Here is a 25,081-nt window from a genome sequence, read left to right as displayed (position 1 = left end):
GTGGGATTTGAAGGCCCTGGTGGGCCTGGTCCTTAGGTTCCCTGAGTGATGCGATTCTTGCTGATGTAATGGGCTGGGTCAATGTCATGGAGATTTGATGACAGGACAGCCACACCCTGTCACTTTTCCTGCCAAGCTGAATTATACTCATTGGAGCATCTACTCCCTCGCTGAGCCCTCTCCGTGAATGCCCCAGTGGAACTGGGCTTTTTCTGGAAAAATCAGCATGGGTGTCTTGCAGTGGCGATAGTTTGAGAGAAGGGGTCCCTCTTCAGACCGGGTGTTCTGCCTCCTCAGCAGACCCCAGCCCTTTCATCCTTTGCCCAGTCATCTAGTTCTCCTGTTTTATCAATCAGAATTTGAGTTTGCATTTTGACCATCCTTTCATCTGGTTTGGAAGAGAACCCTGAAAATAAGAATCAGGGAAAGGGGTCTTTCCCCCCTGCCTATTTTCACAGCCTTCAGAGAAGTGACTAGTCATTAGATCAGAATCATGTAACACTGGGGTTTTTCATTAGGTCACCCATTAAGGCAGGGCCCAGGGGCAATTTTAGGTTCTGAAATCTTATTATCATGGCTGCATTAAATCCCCTCTTCTACACTCCTGTTCTCCAAAACCCCTTTTTTTCTTTCAGGTGAAGCAGAGTGCAGGCAGGATACACATTTATGGATGAGCTGACTGACTTGTACTGAAAACAGGAGCAGGCTATGTTCAGGTGGAAGGGCAGGCTGTCATAGTGGAAAGTGTATAGCCCAACCTGAGTTTGTGCTGGCCTTGCCTTTGACCAGCGTGGTGACCTTGCCCTTGTGGGGTCCTGTTGTCATTATTCACTGAGTGTTTAGTAGGTTCCTGGCTTCTTCATGCTTCATATATGCCATCTCATTTAATCTTCATTACACTTTATTTATAATGTATGTGTCATTATCCTCATTTTATAATAACAATGAGGAAAATGAGGCTCAGAGAAGTAAATTAAGTGGCTAAATAGGGCTTTGAAGCTGATGATTTTCCTACAACTGAATTGTCACTGCTCTGTGTCTTCTGTTGTTATTGCTTTTACTAAACCTCACTACCTGCTAATTACAATGGTCCCACTACATTCATGTGACATGAATGTGTAGACCTTTTCATTTGAATAAATTAAAGCACAGAAAACTCTTGTGTCAGAATGTGTCCTGATTTTGTTTCAGAAGTTATGAGCCTTATTGTCTTAAAGAGCTTAACTTGTAAATCCATTTTTCAAACTGGAAAACTGGTATAAATTGTGGTTAACCCACCTGTAGACCTTAAAACAATATGAAACAGCTTTATTGAGATAAAACTTACATACCATAAAATTCCACCTTTTAAAGTATACAGTTCAGCATTTTTTAGTATATTCACAGTTTTGTGTACCTACCGCCACTATCTAATTTTAGAATTACCCCAAAAAGAAACCTTATATCCATTAGCAGTCACTCTACATTTCTCCTTCCCCCCAGCCCCTGGCAACCCTGAATCTACTTCTGTCTCTATGGATTTGACTGTTATGGATATTTCATGTAAATGGAATCATACTATATGTAGCCTTTGTGTCTGGGTCCTTTAACTTAGTATAATTTTTTAAGGCTCATCCACATTGCAGCATATATCAGTACTTCATTCCTTTTTATGGCTGAAAAATATTTTAATATACCATGTTTTGTTTATCCAGACATCAGCTGAACATTTGGATTGTTTCCACTTTTTAACTATTAGGAATAATGCTGCCATGAACATTCGTGTACAAGTTTGTAAGTTTTTGTATGGACATATATTTTTATTTCTCTTAGGTGTAGATGCAAGAATAGAATTGCTGTATCATATGGTAACTGTATGTTTAACATTTTGAGGAACCACCAACTTGTTATCCAACATTGCTGCCTCTTTTTACAAGCCAACTAGTAGTGTATGAGGGACTATAATTTCTCCACCTTACCAATATTTGTTATGTATCTTTTTGATTTTAGCCATTATAGTGGGCATGAAGTGATACCTCACTCCGCTTTTGATTTGCATTTCCCTATTGACAAATAATGCTGAACATATTTTCATGTACTTTTTGGCTAGTTGGATAGTTTCCAAATGTTTTCCCCAGTTGGGTGGGTTGTCTTTTCGTTTTCTGATGGTACCTTTTGAAGGACAAAGGTTTTAAATTTTGATGAAGTCTAATTTAGTTATTTTTCTTTTGTTGCTAGTACTTTTGGTATCATATCTAAAAATCTGTTGCCAAATCTAAGGTCACAAAGATTTATGTTTTCTTCTAAGAGTTATATAGTTTTAGCTCTTATATTTAGTTCTATGATCCATTTTGAGTTAGTTTTTTATATGGTATATAGTAGGGGTTCAACTTCATTCTTTTGCATGTGGATTTCTAGTTGTCCCAGAAACATTTGTTGAAAAAACTATTTTTTCTCCACTGAATGGTTTTGGCATCCTTCTTGAAAATCAGTTGACCATAAATATAAGGGTTTATTTGTAGACACCTAACTCTGGTACACTGATGTATTTATTTGTCTATGTGTCTTGATTATTATTGCTTTGTATTCAGTTTTGAAATCAGGACACGTGACTCCTCCAACTTTGTTCTTTTTTTTCAGGATTGTTTTAGTTATCAGGCTCTCTTGTATTTCCATATGAATTTTAGGATCAGCTTGTCAGTATCTGCAAAACAAGGTGTCCAGAATTATGATTGGGGTTGGGTTGAATCTGGAGATTAACTTGGGTAATATTGCCACTTAATAATATTAATCCTTGTAATTCATGAACTTGGAATGTCTTTCCATATATTTAGGTATTCCTTAATTCTTCAATTGTACTGGGGGATATAGCCCAGAGTGTTTTGCAGTTTGACCCAGGGCAGAAGGTGCTGGAAAGGGGCTTTATGTAGTTTCTCCAGCCTCCAAGGTGAGAGGGTAACTTACATTCCATCTTTGGAAATACCCCACAGGGCACAAAGTCTTCTAGAGCAATACTCATATATTTGTGTCATAAATGTATTTTTAGAACTCACTGTGCTTAGATTAATTCTCCCAGGTGCAGAAATATCCCAAGACACTGGCAAATACTTTGCTCTGTTCTGAGAATATTCTAGGTATCTAGAGGCAGAGGGCTTGAATTCAAGTCTTAGCTCTTCCTTTTACTGATGATATGACCTCAGTCATATTACTTTCCCTCTCTAAATCTCAAGATTCGTCATCTGTAGTATGAGAAAAAAATCTGTTCATCTCATAAATCATTCTAAGAACCAAATTAAATAAATGTATGGAAAACAGGTTTGTAAACTGTTAAACTCTACAAAGGTTAACAAATGGCTCTTTTTTTTCCCATTTGGAAAAAGCCGCTGAATGAATAATCTCTTGCATGAGTGTCCATTTATGTCAGCCTGCTGAGGTCATATGGTGTGGCTTTGAAGTGGAGAAAGTGTGACTGTCAGGTTTTAAAAAGGAAGCAGAGAGACTGTATTTCTCTTCCCTCCCTGCAATATAGCAAGCACAGCTGTAAAGTCAATGACTTCACAGAACCTGCAGCACCTCACTGGGGCAGAAACAGTCAAAATAAGGACAACTGAGAAACCAGACTCAAGCAAGTTGAAGAAATGAAATAAAAACAGGCCTGAAGGGCATAATAGAAACTTCATTTATAAAAGGTGTTATTAAAATAAATATGTTCTTAGGTTTCTTTTGTGGTCTTTCTAGTACATTCCATGTAGTTATTACCTGGTCACGTTTATCCCAAGTATATGGCTAAGAAAAAAAGAGCTCTGAAGTTTTTAGCTTGGTGACTCATGATAACTGTGAACGATAATGTTTCTGAAGATAATGTCATATCTATGATTGGCTATCAGGGACTTTTCACTGATTATTCTGAGAAAGTTTCAGTCAGGTTTGGAAGACAAAAGTCTTTCAGTGGTAGAAAGATTGTAGGTGTCAGGGTTGGCAGAAATGTGTTTGCTTCCGGTCTCTTCTTTCTCTCACTAAGTCCTTGGGGGAAGTTGTTTACATCAGATTTTCTCATCTGCAGACTAGGAATAATAAAATACCTTTTCAATAAGGGCTATGATGAGGACTAAAATAAACAGCAATAAATCTTTGTTGCCTTCCCTGCCTTCCCTTTCATTTAGCTTTTGGTATCTGAAGACTAAAATCACTTGATCAGGACACATTTCCAGTCTAGTGCTTCCATATCACATACCCGAATGGTCTGACTTTTCTTTGTCCAGGAGCATTTGGGTGCTGAGAGCTACCTTAACGTGGTGGTCAAATAGCTATCTGGTCCATTAACTTCCCCAGAGGATTCAGCATCCCTCCAAGCCTCTAGAGCAAGGCCTCGGAAACCTGGGCTGTGGTCTGGGGGACTTAGTGGTCAGAGTAGTTCTGGGCATATGAACATAATTAAATATTCCCCAACCAGAGACCACTGTGTTGGTGAGGGGCCTGGCAGGAACAGGTGGTGTTCTTCAAGGGATAATGGGAGAAAATGTACTGAAGGGACTACTTCAGAGCAGGCTGACCAGGGTCTGGCCACAGCAGGGAGATTCTCTCAGCTCCAGATCTGGACAGGAAAGAGGGCCCAGGGCAAGAACCCTCTAGAGAGGGTTAGCCGTGAGAGAGGAGCTGCCCACCATTTGTGGAGACAAACATACAGCTACTGTCACCCAAGCCCCAGGAGAGTGGGCAGTAGACCTTGACTGCTCTCCTCTTCTGCCCTCCAGTCAAGGGAGTCTAGGGCAGGCTGCTAGCACCCAGAGGGAAACAGAAAATGGATCTGAAGGGGCAGAGGAGGAGGGCCAGAAGAGGCAGATAGCAGAGCTGTCCTGTCAGCGAGGGAAGGTCATGCATAGGCTGTGGCACCATGCAGACTACCCCAGTCCCTGGAACCAGAGGGCAAGGATATTACAAACAAGTACCGCTCTTCATTTCACCCTTTCTTTTTCTTCTGTTCTTTTGCTTGTCTAGAAAGAAAAAAAATGTAATATCTCCCAGGTTTGGTTCTGAGGTGTCCTATCTCCTGTTTGCTGGGCACTCTTGGGCACAACTCTGACAGTATACATTTCAGATACAGCATCTGTTCACAAGACCCCATGGAGGATTGATGAAAGTAGGTTACTTCTCCTGGTGATACTTTGAATTCTTTATTTTTCTCCTGTTGACCCATGAAAGCTTGCTCTTGTGGGTGGTAAGAGGTGTGTGGAAGTCATCCCAGATTGCATCAGTGTACCCATCTGTCAGAGTTTCCATAGTGCTGGCTTCTTGGGTCCACTGTGTTGAAGCTACTATGTGAAAGCAGATGTTCCCTAGGATAGATGAAAGAGAAAAGCCATCACCAGCTTAAGGCCCATATCAAGTTGGCCAGGGCATCATCCTAGGAAAGAGGTTGGATTAATGAGAGAACATCTTGAGAGAAGCAGCAGAAGGGACCTGGGGAGATTTGGTTATTCAGGAAAAGTGGGTAGTGGCAGGCAGTTTTGAATTGCCTGCAGATATTTGAAACTCTGCCACATTCAAGAAAGATTAAGGATGGTGCCTAGGATGGGAATGAGTACCATGACTACAAGTTACAGGGAAATGAGGTTTAGTTCCCTATGAGGAGGAAGTTTTTAACATTGAGTTCAAATGAACATGGGCAAGTGGCCATAGAAAGTCATTAAATATTCTCTGAAGAGCAATTTAATTCAAGGGTCAGAACTCAAGAAGCTGTAACAAGAGAATAGATCCAGACAGAGAGTCTGGGGACACAGCGTGAGGTAGTGCCCAGTGCCATGAAGCGAGGCCAGGAGTTGCTGATGAGGAGAGCTTACCAGCAGAATAGAAATGAGGTCCCTGACCTGCTGTGGCAGACAAGCCATGGGTATGAGGTGCTGGCTTCACTTCTAGGATGGAGTTTACCTTTCTCAGGCTGCTCCAAAGTCCAGGGCCAGGGCCTGCCTGCCAGTGCTACTGAGCATCTTAAAGATGGTGTCCAGTCCCTCCTAGGGCACTTTCACCATCGCTGCAGTTTTTTCAGCTGCACATCTGGATGGTGAGTTCCTTCTGTTGTTGAATAGACTGAAGCATTAGATGTGTGGTTGAAGATAACAACCATTCCATTTGATGAGGATGAGAGTAAGTTTTGTTCGAGTCTGAGCCTAGAGATATGGAGAAGGGGGTCTTATTTGTGTGAGATAGGGACAGATCTGCTCAAACCAGGATCATGGGCCATGGGTTGGGTAAGCACCAGAGTGGGGAACAGAAGATGCTAAGAATAATAGCTTAATTCCATTTTCCTAAATTCTGTCTTCTACTGGTAAATTGAGTGACTCCCACTTTCGGGCTGTCACAGCCTTCCTTGAAATTTGATCTCACTTTTCACATAGATAGTTATCAGCTTGTGTCTGTCTCCTTTGAAGACTATATAGCAATAGTTAACTTTACTGAGAGCTTACCATGTGTTAAATGATTTAAGGGAAGCTTCTCATTCAATCTTCACAACATACCTATTAGGTAGTTGTTGTTATATGACTCCCATATTGCAGATGAAGGAACTGAAGTTCAGAGAAATTAAGTAGTGTGCCTAAGGACATGCAGCTATTCATGGTAAAGAGCAGACGGATAGAGTAAGGATTAAATTCATTCTGTGTTACTCTTGAGTTTTAACTGTTGTTTCTTGGGGACTATATCTTTTTTCATCTAGGTCTTCCCAGTACCTAACATGGTTCCAAGCAAGATAGACTTCCAGTAAAAATTATATTTGATAAATAACTGGATGACCTGAGCCCCTCTTGTGAGCTTGCTACACCATGTGATTACGTACTCTAACAAATATGCATGTGGACTTAGTGGACTGTGCTAGAGGAACAATACAAAGACAGAATGATGGCAAGAAAATGCTCACTGGAGAAATCTTAGCTCTGGCAATTAAGAGTTTGCTGGGTAGTTGTGAAATTATAGCCTGTGTTTACATATATGGAAACAAATAAAAAATTAGGACCTTGATTTTTTTGTCACATAAACATAACACGTTCCTACATGAATAAAAATTAGTGTCTCTGCCAATAAATGATACTAAAATGCCATGCTGTCCTTGCTTGTTATTTTTGTCACCATAAAATAAACCATATTTACATGATTATGTAACCTTATGTTTTTCAGAGGTTTTAGATTCAGATTTTCATAATAGTAATAGGAGCTGGCAGTTGCATAGCACTTACCGTGTGCCAGGCACTGTTTTAAATCATTTACATATGTTAACTCCTTTAATCCTCATATATTCTTATATCCTTATGAAATAAGTGCCATTATTATAAGATATGAAAATCTGAGGCACAGAGAAACTAAGTTACTTATCTAAGGTCACACAGCTAATTAATGAAAGAACCAAGATATGAACCCAGGTTCTCTTAAAGACGATATAGTATTACATAGCTGTGATTTATTGAGTAGTCACTATATACCTCATTCAATCTATACCACAATTATGTGTAAAAAGGACTGTTTTGTCCATTTCACAGATGAGGAAACTAAAATTCAGAGAAGGTCAGAAATTTGCCCAAGATGGAACAGATAAACTGCAAAGGGCAAGACAGGCTCATGGGCATTTACAGTGTCCTAGGTCTCCTCACATGCTTCTAGATATATTTCTTTTATCCTATATTGACTTTTTAATTTATTTTGTACACAACCAGTGTTCATGATAGAGAAAAAGAAAATATAGATGTTCATTAAAATTCATTATCTCATTGCCCAGCTGCAACCACTGTTAATCTGTTAATATTTTGTCATGTCCTTCAAGATCCTATATGTATAAGATCCTAACTTGAGGTGAAATGCAATTTGTCCATTGCCAAAGTTTTCTTGACCAACTTTTAATGGATAAACTGAGTTTTTATAAAAAGACTTTAAAATCTTTACAATTGCTCAGCTTTGTAAATCCAAACCCAATCAAAACAAATCTAACCTACCAAGATATTTGATGTACTTTCTCCACCCCAATGAAAATGTTCTTTAAACCATTAAATCCAAAGTATAGTATTTAATAGTTAAACCAAACAAAAAACCAAGTAGTTGACATTGTCCTAAATTTGGTTATATGGAATTGAAAAGGCTTCAGTGTCTTGTTTGAAAGACAAATCAGTGTCTCTTCTGATAGGAAAAAGAGGAATTATTATAATTGTAGCTAATAATGTATTGTATATTCATTATGTATGAGAAATTATTCTATATATATTCTATATGTAATAATAAATTATTATGTATTTATATTATATTTACATCTTTAAAATAAATCTATGAATTGGTATTATTATCTCCATTTGTGGATGAGGAAACATGCACAGAGAAGTTGTTATCTCCCCAAGGTCACACAGCCATGCGTGACCAGCAGTGGGGACCTCAAGCTGCAGCTAAAGTGGTAACTGAAAGAATTAATCACAAGGTCAGTCTGTAGACCTTCATATTGCTGGCCTGTTAGCTATGTCACAAGGGCTATTTATTTTTTCGTGTGTCTCTCTACCTCTCACTTCTAGGACAACATTCTTATTTTGGGGGGAAGTCTGCATGTTTATTTATGTATGGGATACACTGTGTTGTTTAGTTTATGAGAAGATGAGTGTCTGCTCTGTCCAGTCCAGCCTCCATCCTACTCCTAATAAAACTTTAACCCTTACAACAGCCCCAGAGTGAGTTATTATGATTCTCATGTTTCATATGAGGACTGAGGAGCAGAAAAGTTAACTGCTCAAAGTCCTGCTCACCATAGCCTGGCATACTTCAGAGCTTCTCTTTACTTTTAGAATCAATCAGTCCCACACTTGATTTGAGGCTTGCCTGCTCCTCAATGACCCTGGGCACCTTTCTCCCTCACCCACCAGCTTCCAGCCTCACTGGCCTTCTTTCAGTTGTGCAGACACACCAAGCTCTGCTTCTGTGGTCCCTTCTGCCTGGAACACCCTCTCTCCTTCTCTCCTCAAGCGGCTCATTTGCATTCTTCAGGCCTCAGCTCCAATGTGGCCTGTACATGGGGGTGTACCTGACCTCCACCTTAAAAAAGTTCCTCTGCTCACCCTTCTCTCTATCATATCCTCTCTGTCTCTTTCAATTGACTTCCCAAAATGTGCAGTTGCTTTTCTTGGTTGTTTACATGATTCGTGTGCTTGTGGTTTTTGCTTCCTTTTGCTCTGTGAGAGCAGGGACCTCATCTGTCTCCTTCCTGACTCTTCTGCTCTCTGCCCCCAACACACACCTAAGGAGGCCTTCTAGAGAGAGTTGCTGGAACACTGAGCAGTTTTCTGGAGGAAGACAGAGAAAATAAGGGAAGAGAGTGGTTCTTTCAGCTGCCTTAAAACCCTAACCCTGTACTGGGCTTGGGTGAATGAGGTTTGTGCTCTGCAGTCTGCACAAAGCAGCCAAACCCAGGACAGAAATCTGGGGTCAGCCAGCGAATGAAGACAGAGGCCGCTGTCCACTGTCTGGAAAGGCCCAGCACCCTGCTTATTCGGCCAGATGTTCTTGGGAGTGTCTCATTATCACCTCGGGGTCTGTGACCCTGGCCCGTGGTAGGACAGTCTCCCTAGCACTCTGAAGGCTTCTGACTAGTGTTTTGGGGTGAGCTTTTAAGCATGTGCACTGTGGCTCCTGGCACTCTCATTTTAAGGGACTATCTGAAGCTTTGTTTTGTTGTTTGTTTTTCCTTTCTTTTTCTTACCTTGCCTCGCTGAAATGCCTGTTTCAGGGTACATTTAGAAATCCAGGTTGACTCACTGTCCAGCACTGACACTGAGCAAATTCTCTCCTTCTGAGAAAGCTGTTGGGGCATGACACTCTGCGGAAAGAAACTTTTTCACTTATGCTGCTACATTCTGAGCCTTCTTTGAGCATTATTAGTAGGAGAGGCATTGCAAGGATGGCTTGGATGTGAGTATTGGTCTGTGCAGGAAAGCTGTAGAATAAATGATCTTGGACTTCAGGGTACATGCTTGTGAATCCTGATCTCAATTTGCACAGGTGTTGTAGGGCAACTATTGGTTTCTACTGAAAGAGGGAGTCTTAATCTCACAATGTGTGGGATGTGCCCCTTGGGGCTATGTTTTGTAGGCAGTGAAGTGAGGGCTTGCCCAGAAAAATAACATGTTTTCCCTGCCTGGTGCTTTGAGCTGTTTGTCCAGTGACTGGCTGATTGGCAGTTTGGGAAGAAAGGAGACATTGGTGAACTTGGGTGTCCAGAGGGTTTTTGTGTGTGTGTTTGCATAAGTGGTTGTTTCTGTTTCTTTGGAAACAGTAGGGGACAGATGAAGAAACGATGATACTACTACTTTCAGCTTGTGTTCCTGGTCTTTGAATCATCTTACGAACATTAGCTTGGTGTCACTATTTAAATAATTCTGTCACTTCTAGAATACCAGAAATCCTTTGGTGCAGACACCACAAAGGTGGATAGGAAAACTGAAGGTTTTGGAAATAACTGGGACTTTTGCCATCCTGACTCATATTCAAACTGCTTTACCCTGTTGTGTTCCCTACAGAGGTACTTAGTGGAGAACATAAATCAAAGCTGTATCTAATCAAGGCTTTCTTTCAGCCTTGATGGAAAATGCTTTTTTGAGATTAAAAATGCCCAACACATAGGATGTAGTGGTACATGGAAGAGATGTTTTCATTAAATAAAATTTCAACTACTCCCAAGCATTAAAAAATCTCAAAATTTGTTAGGTTGTCTACACATACAGACCTTTACACATTGGGAGGTAACCTGCTTTCAGGGACAGAGGTCTTGGGCAATTCATCTTAAACTCCCCAGTGCCCTGGGTTAGGAAATGTCGCTGTTACTGAAATGTCATCTCTGCAGTTTCCCAAGTGGTTGACCTGAGCAGCTCTTTGGTTGTGTGGTGACTTTGCTTTTTCCACAACTAACTCATTCTTTATGCATTCTTCAAAGTATTTTATTAAATGTCACATGGGACATTTTGGGAATGAAAAGGAGAGGGAAGAAAAGACAAAATAAGGCAGAACAGGAACAAGAATAAGCAGTAAGGTGATAAAGCAAAATATAATTTGATAAAGAAACAGTAACAAAACGATGACTCAATTTCTTTTCTGATAGCGCAAGAGTGAATGTAAAAAATGTCATAATTTGTACTAGTCTTATTTCTACTGACTCCAGGTAAGCCTAAAAGCACTTACTAGTAAGAAGAGGTTGAGTTTCTCAGCTAACTCTGGCACCTTCTAAACTCTACTCTTTTCCTGCCCTCAGTGTGCCTGGAGTCAGACTGCAGGGACAATGTCGCCAGGCACACATGAGGGGATGGACTTGCCTAGGAAAGGGCTTAATCTGCATTCCCATTGCTGGGATCAGTGCTGCAGGGAGGAAAGTGGATTCACGTGCACTTCTGGCTCTGGCACCTCCAAGCCCAAGGTGAGGTGTCTGATGCTCTCTGAGTTGTTCAGATAGCAACAGCCAAATTTATCCCAGGGTCACATGTCCTGTTCCCTAGTGTTCAAACCCTACCTCCTTGATCTGTATGTCAAGGAGGTAGGGTTTGAACACAGACCGGACTTTGAATCATTCTTGACATATCATCTCAAGTAGAAGACAAATTATAATTCTACCTAGGAGGCTTTAAGTAAAAAGTTAGTAGATAAAGTTTTGCTTGATAATTCTTGGATTATCAGAGAATCATACAAGATTAGGATCTCTTTAAAGATCATCATCTCCAACATCCTTCAGAATCTTTAATCTCTCTACACAAGCTGACAAGTGTAGACATAACTCTTTGCACCATCCAGTACTTCATCAGCTCTGTGCTTACTACAAGGTGACTGTATAATAAAAACAGTAATTAACATTTCACAGCACTTTCTAGTTTATGAAGTGACTTCCCAAATATCATCAATTCAGTCCCCTCAGTATCCTGTGAGGCAGATATTACTGTCTTTAATCTCTTTTTATAGTGAGAAAAATAAGGTTCAGAAAAGTTAACTTGCCAAAGTGAGAAAAATAAGGTTCAGAAAAGTTAACTTGCCCAAGATCACACAGCTAATAAGCAAGGGAGCTGAGATTTAATTACCAGTGTTCTAAAAAAGTCTGGTCCTCTGGCCACAATGTTAAGTTTATCACAATTAATGCAATCTTTCTTATTAGGATTAAAAGTAAAATCCCAAATTAAAAACAAACACAAAAAATTTCACTGATTATTTAGTACCTTTAAGAGGTGCTCCATGTATTGTGTATGTGTGTGTGCATGCATGTGTGCATTCATTCCTAGAGTTGGCATCTTGTTATGATAAATATTTAGCTGTGAAAGAAGATTATGTGGTTTCTGATATAGTAAATTAAACAGCTGTGGTGTTTTATGGCCTCTGATCTCATGGCACTTTTCTTAAACTACTTTATGGCCTTTAAAATTCTTCCTTCTACCACAGACATTTGACCTCTTTATTGGACAGTCAGTGATCAGAGGGAAGAGGCTATTTTTGCGGAGCCTTCATGGTCCTAGCATGAGGCCTAATGATGATAGGTGCTCAGTGACTATGTGCGGAAACAAGGAATGAAAGAGACCAGTGTCCTTCATTTCTGGTCTTACCCCCAACATAAACTGACGTTGAGTCACTTTTGAACAAGTTTACTATGACAGGTAACCAATCACTGTCTACAGGCCACTTTCCCTGAAGCAGCCTATAAACAATGCCCAGTGAAGATCCTGAATTCCCTCCTTGAGCCACTGAATTTCCCTGTGGGCGTTTGGGTGCTTGCCTTTTCCTTTCCCCCTTACTCAGCCTTTCAATGGAAATGCCTGATAGGCCTGCCTCCAAATCTGCTTTGGGTGCTTGGTGCACCTTTTCTGCCTTTCACCTTCCCTCTCAGAAAAGTCCAGGGTCAGGGTGCTTCCTGGACTAGCCCTATACCTCTAGAGCAAACAGACCACAGTCATGCTTGAGGGGGGGGGGGGGGCTAGGCTTTGGAGAGCTGGGCCATTAAAAAAAATCCTCTTTCCCTTTCCATGCTGACTTGGAGTGTTGACTGAAAAATAGTGCTGTTGTCTGGGGGCTGAGTCCTGGGGGATAAAAGGATCTAGCCCCTGCATTTGTTTGTGAACGGCTTGGACCTTTTGATGAATTGAAGTCTGGTATAGTGTAACCTCTCATGGGTGGTGGTTCAAGGAAAAGCCCTTTTCTTTCCGTGTCCTTTTTCCAGGGTGTTTTAGCAGATTTGTAGGCTTTAGTCAGTGACTCTTTTGTTTAAAAGGAAGTTGAGAAAAACATTAAGGACTTTTCTAGTTCATGGAAACGATTTAGTGATCCTCAAAAATACAGTTTATTTTCGTACTTTTAAAATACAAGTTTAATGATCCTTAACTGTGGTGACTTTGTGCTGAGAGGCAGTCCTGGATTTTCTTATTCTGCTTCCTTGTAAGCTCAGCATCCTTTTCTGTGTTACGTTAGGACTAGGCACCGGTTTTGAGTGTTGAGCTAGTTTATGGGGATAAAATAATCTCTGTAATTTGTGTGTGAATATATACATATATACACATACTCCAACTACTCAATAAGAAAGCTTAACAGGCCAAAAGAGAAAAAAATTAAATATATATGTATATATTTGTGTGTATATATGTATGTATATTTATGTATTTATGTGTATGTGTGTGTGTGTATGTATATATGTATGTGTATATATATAGTGTGTGTGTGTGTGTGTGTGTGTGTGTATTTGGCCTATTCATTAAGTTTTTGGCCTAATAATAAGTTTTCTTTTTGATAAGTTGGATAGGAGGCCAATGTTCCCCTAATAAGTATTATATGAGCTGATGGTTGGTGGCACTAGCACCATTAAAACAGAATTTAGAAGCTTGTGGTTTCTCTGCTTGAATTTTAAAAAGAAAACAAAAACATGCTCTTTTTGATGGAGCTATCCTCAGCAGTAAAATAAAATCAACAGACAATTATCAGGAGTGAAAAGGCATCTGAACAAAGAGCCATTTTCCACCTTGGGCCAATGCTTTCTTTTGCTTCTGTTGAGTCAACAGTGCTTAAAATGGTGTGGTAAGTTAACTGGAGAGAAGGGACTGTCAGTAACCAAACTAGGTAATTCATCTAAATAAACCTAGACTAGCTTATACTAGCTTAGTCATCTGTGTACTCTGTGGAGTGAACCTGAAAGGGAATGCATATGCTTAGTGAAAACTGGCAACAATCCCCAACCATGCCTCACTCTGAGAGGGAATGATAATTTCACATACTTTTTTGAATATTCATAAAGTTTTTATGGGCATTGAATCTAACCTCATCCTATACTTAACTTTGAGTTTTTCATAGCTCTTTGGAAAGTATAAAGAGGTGGATGTGCATTTTGTCCCTTATTTTCATTTCCTCTACTGTATGCTGGATTTGTTTTTATTGTTTTACTCTTACTTGCTTTTTATCTGTAAAGCAATGGCTTGGGCCAGGGGGCAGTGGGTGCCTAGACCATTATTACTCTTGCAAAAGCTGTACTAATGAGTATTGGGTCAGGAGACTTCAGTGTTGCATAGCATAGATATTTCATACACCTGACCCCCATCCATTACTGCCAGAAGTGACCCCCAGTAACAGTGGCAACTAACAATTTGGATTCACACATTTCCAAATCCCCTTTACTGGGCCATCAAAGGAAAGTATACCTTTTCTGGGAAGGCAGATGAAAATGTGCTAGTATTTGCTAGAATTTAGAAAGCGAACCCTATTTGAATGAGGGCAGAATTTTCAGATGACCTAAGGTTTTTGCCTTAACATGGCTTTTAAGTGACCTGTGCGTGCAGTTGAATGTTCACATGGCTTGACATTTGAAGCGCAGTGTGCAAGGAATCTGAATTATGTCTTTCAGTGTATTTTTACCTTGTATTCAACTGACATGGTGAGATGTAGAAGGCTTTGAACACAACTGCTAGCTACTTTAGATAGAACTTGGGAATGCCTAGCTTTCTGCTGGAGCCGAGAGAAAAAAAGTATCCAGTTCGATAAAATCATTCTCAAATATCTTTTAATAGTGATTCAATAATAGTAGTGTTAAGATTTAATAGTAAGATGAAATAGATTCTCACTGGTCCCTGCAAAAAGCAGAGAGGTCTGGCATGATCACCACTGTGTTTATAAATAGTCATACATTTTAAAGCTCAGATTCATGCCCAAGAAGAAAACTTCTCAGATGTTTTGTTTACGTATTACTTCAGCTCATACATTAGATCGGCCAAACATACATTGTTGCTGAAAATGCAAGGATACTTATATAGAATAAAATTCAAAGAAAGCAGAGCTATCCAATAAAAATCATTTGGCAATGTGAAAAGCAAAATAAGACTAGAAAGCTGTGATTTTCCAGAATATTTAAAATATTCATTGCATATAAAAACAGTTTAAAAACCAGCATACCCAAAATGTTTTAAAAATCATCCGGAGGCAAAGGAGTCTTATTTGGAAATGGGTTATAATTCTAAAGAGGCAAATTTTACTGTAGGAGAGCCTAAGAGGAAAAGAAAAAACTGCACTGCTGTCTTTTCCCTGATTCTCCTAAAGGCAAGCTGCCTTTGACCACTTGAGGAATATACCCAGTTTTGTATTTAATTTCTTTGCTATCATAATTTTTCCTCTCAGGATTTTCTGGGGCAATCACTTTAAATTGCAATGAAACACCTGGAATGGTGAAGATGACGATGTCCACCAAACCCCTGGTCAACTCTTGTTCTAATTGTCCTTTTCTTTTTCCCCTTTCTTCCCTTTTCTCTTCAATTTGTTTGACTGGGAGTGGTAAAAAGGAAGTGTTTGCTGCCTTTCAGCACATCTTCTGAGGTCTTCAGTCCCCCATTAGAAACAAGTCAGTGAGTCGGTTATATTCCAATATTTCCTCCAAAACATGAGACTCTCTCCCCTAGTCAGTGTTTGTTAGCCACAGGTATACCAAATACTTCTTTAGAGATGGAGTGTGCTCCGCAAAAAAATGTATTGTGCTTCTTGGGAGCAAGAAGAGGAACAAGGACCTAATTACATATACTCAGGCACAGACACACATGCTGCAGGGACTTACTCAACACTGCACCTCTGGTGCCCAGCACCAGTGCTAAACAAGTGTGTCCTGAGCTACTGAACCCATAGATAGGGTAGCTGTGTGATAGGATTGTGCAAACTTAAGTAGAAATTAGCCAATAACATCGAAAAGATGACCATATCCAAAGAAACATATGGAAAACTTAAAAAAAAAAGGGGAATCTAACATATGAAAACCCAATCCCACTAGAATGTTTTTTCATACACAGTATAAACACCACATAAATAAAACCACAAACCTTTGTAGCAGTACATTAGAGGATGTGTGCCCCCAGCACTCTCTCCCATTAGGGCCTCCTTCGGGAAGTAAACCTGGGTGAGTTTCCAGAGACAAAAGCTGTTTTGTCTGAGACAAATCAACAGAGAACAGTGAACCAAGTTTGAAGGGAACTGGGGGCAGTCCGTTAGCATCATGCAGTCTGTGAAGCAATCCTAAACAGGTTACTGATGCAGGTTGTGAGATTCTGAACTTTTGGGAGATACCAGTGGATAGGGTCCATCTTTTAACGACAATGATTTCCTGTTTTGAAATGAATAGTGGTATATAACTGCAGTGGTTGGTGTAAAGTTTAGGACTTCCAGGGAAGAGTCCTGGCTGTAAGCTGCCCAGTAAAACACCCCCTTCTCTTCAAGTTCTTTTGAAATTTTCACTTAGAAGGTAGAGTCCCACTCTTAGTCTTGTTCCCTGTGTAAATCTCTGGTTTGAAAACTTTGCAGTATTCAAGGCGTTTCAAGCTTGAGGGCTGAAATGTCACTTTAAAAGCAGGGTTAAAAAGGTCACACAGCTGCAAATAATAATAGCCCAATGAAATTCAGATTCTAGCTGCAGCCTACTTCAAGAGTAACCCTGAAACAGGAAACAAGCCTACTAGATCTTTTTAACAGTAGAGCTAGTAAGAACACATCTAATAAAATATGTGTATGTGTGTATATAACAGACAACAGAGATACACACAAAGAGGAACAAAGAAAGATACATAACAAGACAAAGACATACAACTAGGCATACAAGGAAGAAGTTTTAGAGAGAAGATACAGAAAAGCAGAGAGATACACACAGATGCAGAGAGAGATACAAAGACACACAAAATAACTGATTTTCTTGGATTGAGATTCAAGGGAGTTTATTTTTCTATTTGAAGTTATGAAATTCAGATTTGAAAAATAAAGATATATTTGAAATAAAAGGGTTTATTTTTTTATTTTGCAATTAGATTCCATTAATTATTTTTCAAATAACATCTCATCTCTTTGAATGGTTCTATTTCACAATGTTTTACTAAAATGGTCCTGTTTTATAGATGAGCAAATAAGATAGTGAAAGGTACAATACCACCCATAAAGAAAGAAAGTCTTAGCCCCAAATTGAGTGTATATTTCCTTTCCAATAGTTAGCCATGTATTGGGAGAACTATCCTGCATCTGTGCTTTCAAAATAGAATCAGGCATCTTAGAATAAAATAATTTACAGGGTGTTTCTGGTGAATTTGCAATGGGTTAGTATTGTGTGTGGCTCTTTGTCTTTCTGACCAATACATTGAGAGAAATATTTGCTTTTTTTCAGAAACATGAAGTACAAATTAGCTATGCTAATTTAGTTAATGAGCAATCTTTGTTTCAAGAAACAAAGTTAAGACTGATCTAGATGCTCACATCGTATAATTAACTCAAGATATTCTTCTTTGTCAGCTTTCCTTGGCACTTTAGGAAAGACCTGTTTCCTCTTCTAGAACCCTTTTAGCTATCTGGTAAACCTTGACAAGGTAGCAAGTTCTGTTTCACATGAGTCTTGCCAAGAAGACTCTTTCCATACTCATAGTAGCACAGCAAATGCTGAGAGGTGTTATTAACATCACTATTAAAATTCATGCCCCCTTTCAGAGCTATAACGCATTCATATCCAGTTAGCAATACCAGAGCTGTGGGGATGTAAAAATATTGGTATTAGCGATCATTTATATTTACAATTTTGATTTGTGGCTTTGAAGCTCTTACTACTTTCAGGGTTGGGAAATGTGCATGCCCAATTTTCAAACTGAAGCATTTTTATTGTCTTACTGTTCCAAATCCCATATCACAGTATGAATCTATCTTCTGTTAGTGGGATGGATATTTGTGCCATTCTACTAAGATTGGAGTTTGGCACTAACTAAGGATTAGTAATGACTTCCTATGATGTAGATGGGGAAGCATTACTCTTGGCTGATTATAGCTAATGTAAGATTTTTCCCTTTGGGTTCATTTGTTGCCTTTAAGTTTAAAATACATATTTATAGTATTTGGGGTAGACTATCAAGTTTTTAGTAACATTTGTTTTCTTGCAATGTTTGCCCTGCATGAAATGGTAATTCCAAATATATCCCTAAATGCCTGGCAAAGCATTTGAATGGATTGCATCAGCCATTGTGGAAGATTTCCCATTTTAGACTAGGAGGAATTTGTGGGGTCAAATGCTGAACAATGAAAGGGATTCTTCCTCATTGTGAGGCCAGAGGAATCCAGTGGCAGTTGAGGGCCTGGATTGTAAATCAAGCCTGTCATCCCGTTGTCGTCTACAAAAAACCCTACTCACTTTATGCCCTATTAGGGTTTGTTATTAGGATTTTGTGTTGTTTTCCAAAAACTTGAAGCAAAATTAGACTCATGAGGCATTTGTTCTCAGTGAGCATTGAATCTGAACTTTGGAAAAGAGGAACAAAAAAATAAAACTATTTAGAAAGTTAAATGATTAGACAGTGTCTATCACAATTACGACTATATCTAACCAAAGTTATAGGACCACTCAATGTTCCTCAAAGAGTGCTCTGTTGAGGTCATAGACAGCCTGCGCATGGCTGTTAGACTGGACTTCACTGGTTTCAATGACTATGGCAATATTAACAGACTGAATTTATAATAAATTAATACATTTTCATGCAAAATGTAATGAAAACTAGCTTCACCTCATTTTTTTCACCTAAAGCACTTTGAACTATTTTCCATTAGATTTTGTGAAATCTCTTCTCTGGCCATAACCAGGAACAGGTGGCATGAGTGGCCTGCACAACCTCTTGCCTTGCCAAAAACTTGGTGCTGGGCCAAAAAGTTTGATAACCATTGCCTTAGGAGCAGAGAAAAGACAAACTGTTTGGGGTGGTTTATTGTGATGATTCAGGATTCATTATCCATTCCACAAATATTTATTGAACGCCTACTATGTCAGCTCTACGCAGTGGAGCCAGGGGCATGGCGATTGCCAAGCAAAACTTGGTTCATTAAAGCATCCCAGCTAGTAAAACAACTAAATGGGAAATGAGACTATGAGGCCTGATTTCTGAGGACCAAATGCAGAACAACCAGGCAAAAATCATGTCTCAGTAATTTGCCTGCACTTGATGGATGATAAACGAATATACACAAGGCTTTAGGAAGAGTCTCTTTGAGGTAATAGTTATTATATTATGTGCTAGAAAAGAACCATAATAATAGAACATAGAAATAGACCATGGCTCTTCGCTAATATATCAAACCAGATCATACTAGTTGAGAAAAGTAATGAGGCCTGTGTGCTACAGTGGTACCATTTAATAAAACTATCACAAACACCCACACAGAAAGGAATGCTTGCAGAGGGCTAGATGTGGGAACTGCAAAGCATCAAAATAAAGCAGTTGGGGTTTGCACACTTGTGTATATACACCTACTCACATGAGACCTTATTAATCACTTAAATCTTGTTTTATTTTAGCAACTGCCATTTTACTTTGGGACTTGTATTCCAATATTATAAGGAAATTTCCCATTTTACTGTCATGTAATATTAATATTGGTTAGTATTATTACTAATATTACCATTCTTCAGCAACCGAAGCTCTTACATAGTGGCCAAGAAAGACTCAGCTTGTAGAAAATTGTCTTTTGTAAATAGGGAATAGTCAATATTAGAGTGAGGTTACAGTGGCCCTTGCCCACAGCGCCTCCCTCCTACCTCCAAACACACACACTAAAATATATAGACCTTTCTCTCTAATTTGGAAATGTCTTACTGATGGCTCCTAACTGATCAATGTGACACAGGAATGAAGGAGCTGATTTGTAGCCATACCCTTGTTTTAAAGGAGGGGAAATTGAGGCTTGAAGCAATTAAATGACCTGGCAATGCACTGGCAGATCATGGCCACAGAGACAGAAGAGTTCCAGGAAAGCATTTTAAAAAATTTACTAGAAAAACAGGCATATTTAATTAACGGATAACCCAATTACTCTGCTGTTTATTCTATCTTGGACCAAAATCACTTTCTCAGCTGTAAAGTCACCCTTTGTTTTGAGGCCTAGAAATAAGTTGTTAGCATTCACAGAGCAGAGGAGGGATGCTTTATAGTTAAGTGAGGGCAAAAATTAAATGAATAATCAGACACGAGAAGTTATTTTAATGCCTTGTGATTTTCCTCAGACAATGGAAAGTGGAAAGCTTCTAAAATATTTGCAATTTTTTCTTCTCCTAAATATAATAGAGTAAAAGAGTTTAGGCAATATGCCTGATACAGGAAAGCTGTAAAATTATGCTATATTTCTGTGTTGATAGGTGACTAGCAGGAAATCATTCCAAATGAAGAGTAAAAAAGACATTACTTGGTGAAAATTGTATGATGAGGAGAATTAGTGGTATGAAGAGATTTTACATTTTTAAATATTTTTGTTTTGTAATACAAATAAATAAAATTACATTTTAATTTGTTTTGTAATACTTAACCAGAAGTGTTATCTAAGGCAAAGTTTTGCTTTGTGTTTCAGAAAAGTGAAAGTATGCATCTATTTCCCCAAGAATGTATGTGAAATATGTTAGTGTTTGCTGGAAGGGTATAATGACATACAAATGAACTTTTTTTTTTTTGTAAGATAATAAAGCTTCCTTGAATAAAGGGTAGCTATGCCATGAGTCAAGCAGAATTCCTCTTCCAAGGGTGAAGGTGAATTGATACTCATTTGGAATCACCTACAAGTAGCATTTTAAGGAAGCAAATTGCTTCCTGTGAGCAGGGACAAAACAGTAGGTTTTAGTTCCATTACAGAGCCATATCCCACTAGCGGCACATGGAGCTTATTTAAGTTGACAAAAAAGAAAAGAATGATTTAGAAAATGATTTAAATTGTGGAACTTAATCTGTGACATTTTTACAAATTTTATGTTGCTGTATAGATTAAGAATCCCATCACCATGTAAACTGTAGTTTTATTGGCTTTGGGAGGATTATGTTCAATTTTTGCCTAATGAACTTACCTTAGAACCTAACTCTACATAAGAAAAGACCACACTACAATTTAATTTATGTCTGAGATTATAACATAAGTTTTCTCCCTGCAAAGCTACCTTATTCCAGATAAATTATCTAGATCAGAGAGACAGTAGCCTTAATCTAATATTAACTTCAAATCAGTCTGTAAAACAAAATTAGCAAAATACCCAAGGTATTTTTTTGTTTTGCATTTTCTGATTTCTATTTAGCCCTGAATAACTTGGATAATTTCTGTTGAGGTATCATTGAATGCGTGAGATGAACTTAAGACTTGCCACCAGGGTCATTTGCTAAGCTGGCTGCAGAGCTACTTTGAGTCCCTTGGTCATCCTGCAGCTTGGTGGGTTGATTGTGGGTGAATCATTTGACCTGCTGTCCCTAAACTGATGATTACCCAGTTACTGCCTAATCTCTTGCTGTCTTAAGTAGCAACCCCAAAGGACCCATGCAAACTTTGCCTACGAATCTTCTTGTACAGGTGGGATCTTACCTGGCAATAACACTGACCAGGTGGTTTTTCACAGGCAGGAGTTCTGCTGCAACAGCCCCATGGCATTTTTCTTCAAAGTACAGCAAATTTGCACTTGAGAAGCCACAGGAACCCGGACTGCAGGGAGCCTAATGAACTTCAGCAAAGCAGGACATGCGTTCACATTAATATTTTTCTCATCTAATTTGGGAATTGGCATAGGAAGGGAACTCTGAACAATTGCCTTTCTCATATTTCTCAGGTGGAAGCAGAAGCTATTCATGGATTTCTGTTTTTCTTCTTCCCTCTCCCCCTAACCCTTCAGATTTATGAGGAATCCAAAATGAATTTGGAGCAGGAGAGGCCATTTGTCTGCAGTGCTCCAGGCTGCTCCCAGGTGAGTGTGGGGATCCTCTGCTCAGCCTTGCAGGGGACACTTCTGCCTTCCAACAGTGAAGCCCCTCTCACTTGGCAGTCATGCTTGCTGCGGGCTTGCTTTCTTTATCAAGGTATCTTCAAACTCCCCTTAACCATCATGATTGCGATGACCATGATCATCATCATTATTTTCCACTTTGAATAGTTTGAACTGCTTCCCACCCAGCCCCTGAAATACATCAGTGTTGGCTATTTCCATCCAAACTTTTCCCTGGAAGTAAGCCACATGCATTCTGCCCACCAGATGTTTGGGATTGTTATTTCAGAATGGGGGTCAGGGGGTGCCTGCTTTTATAATAGCCACTTGAATACTGGACCTTTGGTTTCCTGGTGAAATAGCTCACCATGAGAGGCTGAATTCTATTTTGTTTTATTTTCCCCTCTGAGTAAAATACCTCCACCATAACTCTTCTAGAACCTGCATTTTTCCCATTTATCTAAACTTTTAGAGGGGAAGTTGGCCTGCTGTGGCTGGATTAAACCTCCAGCAGCTCCAAGCCAGAGGAATCGCTGTGAGGATTAGATGAGATGCTGCATGGAGACTGTTTAGTATGGGGCCTGCACGTCATCGGTCACTGCTCCCTGTCAATACTGTTACCGCTGCTATCACTACTACTACTATACTAGAACCTACCTCCTTGAAAGAAATGGAAAATACCCATCACCTAAAACCAGAGTTTTATACTTTTCCTTTGGAACTTAGTAGTGACTTTTTCTATACCCGTTCCAGTCTTTGGAAAATGACCACATATGGCACTCTCATGCCAAGATACTAATTTTATGGGATACAGGATAAGGTTCAAACTCAAAGCACAGGCCTCTCCCCACTGTGGGTGGTTGTGCTCTCTTCTAAACTGTCTCTTAGTTTCATGTGGACTCCAGCCCCACTCTTGACTGTTTATGTGGTGGGGCTGATAGCACAGCACAGAGCAACGTCTAGGATTGGGTGAGAGGTGAGGCTTATTGAAGCCCCTTCTTGTTATGTCTCCCCGTAGAGTTTGTGGAAGGTTCTGGGAGCCTTCTGGGGGAAAGATGCCAGGGAACATGAGCTATTTTGCTGGTGCTTTCTTGCTGGTGATCAGTTATCAGCAAGATAACTGACTGAGAAGCCAGAGTCCTTGCTCGGGTTCCAGCAAGTTCTTCATGGGCTTCTGTGTGAACACTGACTTGCAACGTATAAATAAGAAAAACAATAGGGAAAATTATTTTGAATTTCAATTATTTTTTCAGCAAACTGGTTTTAGAAGTCATTTTGAAATAGGAAACACTGGGAAAATATAGATAGGTTGGTAAGTAACTGGGAAAATTCTGCTAGACCATGACTCTCCTTGTGAATGCAGAAAATCACCTTACCTAATTAAGGTAAAACTGATTCTCCTTTAGTTTTAGTTTCTTTAAAGAGAAGTCTCAATAGCCAAAGGCAATCAGATAATTTGAGCCTTTGCTTTGGCCTTGAAAATGTGACATGTAGTTTTACTCTATTTGAGTCCCTCAACATATTTTTTGGGGGCCTACTATGTGCATACATATATTCCAGTCCTCACAGAGCTTCAATCTAGGCATCAAATCTGTAGCCATATGATCAACTCATCAATTAAATAGTGAACTGCAATTTTCCATGAAGGACAAGCACAGGCCACCTTGAAGAGTATCTTGGGGGGTTTTACTTTACTTGGGGAGGATAATGGGGGCTGCTCTATGGAAAGGGCATTAAAGGGAATGGGATCCTCAAAAGACCTAGCTAAAGCCAAAGAAGGTTCATAGCAAGTTAGGATTCTGGTGGAGTACACGGTTGTGAATAACAGTAGAAGAGGGCATTGGAGGGGATTGGTAGCCATATGTAATGTTTAGATAAGTCAGGGAGGAGAGAACTGCACACAGGTCATTGGACTGTGCAGCAGATTTTCCCAAGCATGGCACTATGAATGTTTGGGACCAAATAATTCCTTGCTCTGGGGAGCTGTCTTGTACATCACAGGATGTGTGCAGTGCCTGACCTCTGTCTGCAGCTCGCAGTAGCATTCCCCAGTTGTGAAAACCAGAAATGTCTCCAGGCATTGATAACTGTCCCTTTGGGGGTCAAATTGTCTCTGGTTGAGAATGACTGCCTGATGGTTTGCACTTTGGCTTTAGCCATATTTTTTTTTGAATTCCTTCTCTTCTGGGGGTCACCTACTTCTAGGTGATGCTCTCCCACACTATTTTATGTATTGCTATAAGCCATCTTTTCTCCTTTTTGGAATCAGGCAGGGTATAAATAAATAAACACCACAGACATGTGGTCACTGGTGTCGGGCTCCACTGGAGCTGGGACAGAGAGAGGCTGTTGGATTTGGCAGTTGGGTGCTTATGGTCGACCTATGAGCGAGGAGTGGGGTGGGGACCAGATTGGAAGGGATTAGCAAGTGAGTGGGTGGTGAGGAAGCGGAGGTGGAAAGCATAGAGGACTCTTTCAAGAGCTCTAGGGAGTGACGGGAAACAGAGTGATATAATGGTAGCTTGAGGAGGAAGCAGCTTGAGAGAGGTTCTTTTTAAATTAAAGGCTAGCCAAACTGGATTTAGCCAAGGGCAAGGAGGAGTGAGCATGCGGGCCTGAAGGCACCAATACCAGAAGATACGGGTGTGGAGGAGCCTGTGGAGGAGAGGGGTTACTTACTCCTTTGAAAGAGGAAGGCATGGAAGTGGGATCTATGAAGTTACATGCAAATTCTGAGGCAGAGATAGTAATAAAGGTTGAAGGGGGTGCACTTCTAATGGCTTTGAACTTCTCACTGAAGGAGCAGGTTATTTCCTTCAGAAGCCTGAGCAGACTGAGGAAAGGGTTGGA

At 39.8% G+C, this 25,081-nt stretch overlaps 1 protein-coding gene across 4 annotated transcripts in view; it reads left to right on the top strand.

The window, feature by feature from the left end:
- CREB5 (cAMP responsive element binding protein 5) overlaps nucleotides 1-25,081 on the top strand; it is a 381,416-nt gene that overhangs the window by 48,336 nt on the left and 307,999 nt on the right. For all 4 annotated transcript variants that reach the window (XM_037027440.2, XM_073238663.1, XM_073238664.1 and 1 more), the window contains one exon: nucleotides 22,142-22,213. In XM_037027440.2, the coding sequence (XP_036883335.1) occupies nucleotides 22,160-22,213 (54 nt within the window). In that variant the 5' untranslated portion in view covers nucleotides 22,142-22,159. The remainder of the gene's footprint in view (nucleotides 1-22,141; nucleotides 22,214-25,081) is intronic.

Source organism: Manis javanica, chromosome 6, assembly GCF_040802235.1.
Source record: "Manis javanica isolate MJ-LG chromosome 6, MJ_LKY, whole genome shotgun sequence".
In the NCBI taxonomy this organism is placed as follows: Eukaryota; Metazoa; Chordata; class Mammalia; order Pholidota; family Manidae; genus Manis; species Manis javanica.
This window is presented reverse-complemented; position numbering and strand designations above follow the sequence as displayed.